This window comes from Equus przewalskii, chromosome X (genome assembly GCF_037783145.1).
Source record: "Equus przewalskii isolate Varuska chromosome X, EquPr2, whole genome shotgun sequence".
Lineage (NCBI taxonomy): Eukaryota > Metazoa > Chordata > Mammalia > Perissodactyla > Equidae > Equus > Equus przewalskii.
Window position 1 is genome coordinate 49,060,893 of NC_091863.1, and position 6,000 is coordinate 49,066,892.

Genomic DNA, 6,000 nt, shown 5'->3' on the forward strand with positions numbered 1-6,000 from the left:
TTATCCCCATTTTGCAAATGAGTAAACTGGGACTCAGAGCATTTGAGTGATTTGCCTAAGAACTCAGAGCTAAGAAATAATACATCTGGAATTCAAACTCAACTCTTTCTGTCCATGTTTTTTCCACTACATTACACTACATCCTAGACTGAAAGAATCAAAGTGAAGCCAAATGGATTTGGACTTTTGAAAAGTGGAAAGGGAGTACAATCCTCACCCCTAGAAATCACATTTCTCTGATAATGAAAAACACTTTATCCAATTTTATCTTAATTTATTTTGACCCTGCCTCTTTCCTAAATGAATTTGAGGTGGTTTATAATAAAAGACAGATCTACAATTAGGTTATTAGAATGGAAAATCAAAGTCATGAAAAGGAAGAGGAAGCAATTATGCTCAGTACAAGGACTAATGTAGTTAATATGACTGAACACTAAATTTGGTTCTCAGTTTCCTAGAAGTCAAGCCAAAAGTTATCTACTTTCAGGAAACCTCCATATATATTGTAATCTTGAGAGCAGGCAGGGTGGCTGGAAGAGCACTGTGTAAACAGTAAACTACTATAAAGCATTATTACTTATTATTATTATTGCCCAGAATAGCATTCTATATCCATCCAGCACTTCCAATTATTTTGGCTGTTGTTTCAATGAGAATTCCATACAATTTAGCATAATCTGAACCAGTCATGCATAGGAAACAACAAAAAGACAATGCTAACTCTGCCACTTACTAGATGTCTGACCTTGGACAAGAAACTTCACACCTCAACTTTCACATTTGTGAAATGAGAGGCTTGGACTAACACTAGATGATCTTATTTATTTATTTGTTCAACCATTAGTAGCTTTATTGAGCTTATAGCATAAAATTCACTTGTTTTAAGTGTAAATTCACTGAGATTTTTAGCAAATTTATAGAGTTGTACTACCATCACCACAATATAATTTTAGAAGATTTCCATCACGCCAAAAAGAAACTTCATTCCCACTCCTCATTTAGATAATCTTTTAAAAGGTCCCTTCTAACTTTTATATTCTACATTTCTAGACTTACAAAGCTTTAGCAGCTCTTTGCTATCTATAGAACCAAGTTCAAATTCCTCAGTGTAACATTCAAGGTCCTCTACAATCTACAAAACCTATTTCTCCATCTTAATTCCTTGCTATGTTCCTCTCACTCCCTTGCCCTAATGAGTTACCTGTCTCTGAACTTATGTTCTTGCAGTTCCTTTGGTAGGGAGTTCCTCCCACCACCCCAATCTCTAAAGAGCATAATCCCATCCAGTATTCAAACTCAGCTTAAATGCCATTCCTTCCATAAAGCTTTCTTCATTTCATACATCTCACACTTATCTAGAACTGGACCTTATTTGCCTTTAAACTTCAAAAGTATTTTGTTTGTCCCTTTCATGAAAGATCTCACTTTCATTCTTGGATCTTATGCTTGGCATCTCATGACCTTACTTGAATAAGAGATCCTAGAGGTCAGTTGCCATATCTAAGAAAGCTATGTATCCTTAACAACTTTCAGCGTGGGATTCTGCAAATAATAACAATAATGATAATGATGATAATAACTGGTAGCTAAAAGTAAGCATCTATGATATGTCAGGCACTGTTCTAAGAACTTTTAAAAATATTAACTCATTTAATCCTGATAACAACCCTGTGAGATGGGAGCTATTATTATCATCGCCATTTTACAGATGAAGAAACTGAGGCACAGAGAAGTTACTTACTTGCCAAGATCACAAAGCTAGGTAAGTAGCAGAGTTGAGATTTGAATTCAGACAGTTTGGTTCCAAAGCATAAACTCTTAAGCACTACAGTAAATTTCCAAGCCAGTTGACACTCAAGAAATATGAACTGAAAAAATCTTAATTAATAAGGTTCCATTCTGGGAAGGAAAGGAAATTAAGAATTCTAGGTGCTAAGTGACACAGAAGTGATGGGAGTAGGGAAAAGTACAAAGAACAAATTCTGATTCATACAGGAGACTCACTGAACTATTGGATAGGCTTGAGGTGCTACAAAAATTATTGTTGAACCCTTAGGTTGCAACTTAAAACGACAGTTCCTCTTTCATGCATGTGTGATGGGAGTGCAAAATTGGTAGTACATACTCTAGCTGAACGCATGCATCTCCAATGATCCAGAAATTCCATTCCTATGCATATCCCGACAAAAATGCATGTGTATATCCATCAAAAGAATATTCTATTTGCAATAGCCAGAGCTAGAAACTCCCCATCACTCAAAGAATGGATAAATCTGAGGAATGCTAACAAAATGAAATACTATATAGCAATGAGAATGATCTCTAACAAAGAATATGGATGAGTCTTTCAAACATAATATTGAGCAAAAGAAGCCAGACACAAAAGAGTATATACTATATGAATCCATTTATATTAAGTAAAAAAAGGGCCAAACTAATCTATTCTGTTAGAAGTCATGATACTGGTTATCCTTTGAATGGGTATTGACTAGAAGGGGAATGAGGGGACTCCTGGTAATGTTTTGTTTCTTGATCTGGGTGCTGGTTACACGGGTGTGTGCAATTTACGAACATTCATGGAGTATAAATTTATAATCTATGAACTTTTCTATATGCATGTTACATTTCAATACAGTTTTTTAAAAAGTCTCCCCAAGAAGAGAAAAAGACTCAAGCAAGAACCAAAAATAAAAGTCACTTTTGCAGTTGACATGCAGAACAAATGACTGACAAGTTCATAGTTATTATCTCTTTGTCCTGAGATGGACAAGACAGATGTCTTTCCCTTTTGTGATAACAGTGAGTTAACAAGAGGGAGGCCATTTTAATCCCTAGCCATTAGTGCAAGCTAATCCTTCCCAGAGACTTATGATAAATAAAAGAAAAAAAATAGACTTGTGGCAGCATACCACCTGTGGGCACTCACAGCCTTGCCAGGCACCAAAAGAAATGCCAATTTTATTTAAAGAACTAAGTCTTTGTTTGGAGCTTTTATTTTTATTCTAAGACTCATAACACCATTCATGCAGTACAAATGGAATCTGGCCATGATGGCAGTTAAAGTTTTCTTGAGCACTAACCCAATCTCCACACCAGTCTGAAACTAAGCACTCTTATCTTTATTAGGCAAGTCCTTTCACCTCTATGGATCTCAGTTTCCTCATCTGTAACATGGGAATAATAATATTACCTCCCTTGTAGGTTGCTGCAAGGATTGAAAACTTATTTCATGTAAAGCATTTAGCACAGTGCTTGCCACATAAATACTTGATGTCTGAGCTGCTATTATTATTTTGATATGGACGGGATAATGGTATCTTCTCCTGTACCATACAGCTAGCCCAGTTTATAGCTGTAATCCCCCAACAAGGGGATTTTCATATTTTAAATATTTTAACACTCAAGCACAAGGGCAGTTCTGCCTCCCCCTCTCTCCCAGGTGGAAAGAGAAAAAAGAGAGAATTCAGACGAGCTAATTTTGAACTAGACAAGTAAAGTTGCTCAGGGTTAGATGGGTTGGGAGAAGAGGGAGTCTGGATAGCAGAAGCCCCTTTGCTTTGATGGTGTCACCTTCCTATACCATGCCAGAGAACCTGGTGCAAATGACATGACCTGGAAAGGAAGGGATTCAGAAAAATGGATTAAGGCTGGATTGTACAAGGGATGTTGTTATCTTCAACAGAGAAGGGGCCTGAAGAAGGAGTCAGGAAAGAAGAGGTTTGAAGATTGGAGTTCCTGCTTTGCCCATCAGGCAGCGTCATAATCTTAAATTAAAAAGTGGGAAGAACACTTTCCTAGTTACAAAAAAGCTTTCACATACATTCTTTAATTTAGTCCTCACAACCACCCTGTGAAGTGAGCATAGCAAATTTCCTTACCCCCATTTGGTAGAGGAGGAAAGAAAGGTTCAGAGAGGCTAAATAATTTGTCAAAGTCATCAGCTAGTAGTTGGGGAGACCAGTGTTCTAACTCAAGTCTTCTTGCTTCAAAATCCATGCTCTTTCAATTACAAATACTGGGCTTTTATGTGAACTTCAGTTAGCCTGGGCCACATCTGTTACGGTCGATAAAAAAAAATTAAGCAGAGACTAGTTAACTCTTCCCTGGTCCTGAGCCTCAGATGGTAGAAAGAAAACTGAGAGGAGGGAGGTGGATTTGGAATACAAAGAGGCTGGCGTTTTGGAGGGAAAATGTAGGGTCTGGAAAGAAGAGGAGAGAAGTAGGACCGGCACTAACTGGGGGCCGGCCGTAATCAGGCGCCAACTGGCCTAACAATCCACCACTTGGATTTTTCTTCCCGGCTGAGCAGAGCCAGGTCCACTCTGCTACCCCTCCTTCCTTTCCCATAGCGCAGCTTAGGCTGGAGAGATGCTGTTGCCCCCCAAACCCACACAACATGCCGGAGAGCTGGGCTAGGGACAGTGGTGGTGGTCTGGACAGCCATCGGGGTAGGTTAGGGGCAGAGGAGCCAAAAGAGCGGTAGGGAAATGCTGGATAAAGGAAGTAACTCTCCAGGAGGCGCTGCCATTCGGGTATTCGAGAAAGGCGGTTACAAGAGCGGCGAGTGTGTGTAAGAGGCTGGAGTAAAGTGAGTGTGTGAGGTAACGGCTGGGTTGCTAGGAGCTGGGGTCAGAGGAACAGAGCAGGGAGGGATTCTGCAGGCCTGCACCCAGAGCAGGGGAGGCGTCGCGTGAGGGGACGGTTGACGCAGACCATCTCTCCTCCAAGCCGCCACTGCCTGCAGGCTGGTCCTGAGGAGAAGAGTTCAGTTTAGTTGAAAAGGAGTGTGAACTGAGAAAGAGAACGCCGGTTCTAGCGCGGGAAGCGGGTATAAAACAGCACCCGAGAAAGGCTTGAGGGGATGTGCCTGGACTACCAACTGAACATGAGAGGGAGCTCGCGGCTTCCAGCCTCGCCTAACTCGTCTCCTTACCTTGGGCACCGTGATATGGTCCATGACTCGGGTTCCCGCTACCGGAAGTCCTCAGTGCTATTCCGGCTGCCACTGCCACCGCCACCACTGCTCTTGCTGTCTCGGAGTTTGCCCAACCCGGGCTCCTACCCTCCTCCCTCCCTGTCCTGGCTCAAACTCCCGTCCCCAGATCCTCGCGGAGGTTCTTATCGCGACACTTCGCCCGTGGCCACTTCCGCCATCTTGCTTCCTGGCAAATGCCCTTTTCTCTGGGGAACTGACTTTTGCTTCAGGCTCCAGGTTTAACCCAGGAGTTCTTAAGTCCTAGACTCTAGTATTGCCGCCCTTCTCACGCTCCATGATCCTGTAAGGATTCTGAGCATGATATCATTCCATTACTCTCTCATGTTAACAGTGATGGCACCCTATAGAGTTAGCGCGGACTGTACCCTGCTGACAACTGTATTTCTGAAGAGCTTCCTAGCTTTGATACCTTGGGTAAGTCACTGTAGGTTATTTTTTGAAATAGTTTATAAACATAGCCTCGTCTCACTCCTCTCCTTTGCAAGTCTACTGCCATCAATCTAGTTAAAGCCTGGACCATTGCTCATCACAAATGTAGGAAAAGGACCAAAGGCCCACTGGACCACCTCTCAGATGAGGGGCAGATAGGTGCCTTCACTTTGTGGTGTTCTGTGAATCAGACTTGTGATGGAAAAAAGAAGAGTCCGGAAGTTGGAAAAACTGGGTTTTACTCTCAGGTCTGCCACTAACTTGCTGTGTGATCTTGGGCAAATCATGTCACTTCTCTGAGCATTAAATTGACCAAGGTTACAATGAGGACACTGGACACTATCTCTGGGGTCATTTCTAGCTCTACTGTTGTGATGTTATGGTTTGCAATCACACTTCCCCTACAAAGTGATTTCTTTCTTCTTTGAGAGTCCATGATACTTTCTAGTTAAACTACTCATTCATCCTATTCCACCTTCTTCCCTGCCCTAAAAGCCCTTCCCTCAACCCATGGCCTAATTATTCTTTGAGCTGTCATTACATGATTTTCACTTCTTTTACTACCAAACCTCTCA

At 41.5% G+C, this 6,000-nt stretch overlaps 1 protein-coding gene across 19 annotated transcripts in view; it reads right to left on the reverse strand.

Annotated features, from left to right (window-relative positions):
• Positions 1-5,118, reverse strand: part of LOC103543242 (ankyrin repeat and SOCS box protein 12) — a 183,578-nt gene extending 178,460 nt beyond the window's left edge. For 8 of the 19 annotated variants that reach the window (XR_011536118.1, XR_011536120.1, XR_011536117.1 and 5 more), the window contains exon 1: positions 4,934-5,118. Coding sequence is in view for 6 of the 19 variants with exons in the window: in XM_070605634.1 (XP_070461735.1) it covers positions 4,934-4,957 (24 nt within the window). In the remaining 13 variants the exon portion in view is untranslated. The remainder of the gene's footprint in view (positions 1-4,933) is intronic. The other 11 variants (XM_070605633.1, XM_070605638.1, XM_070605642.1 and 8 more) reach the window with 9 other exon arrangements.
• Between the last annotated feature and the right edge of the window lie 882 nt (positions 5,119-6,000).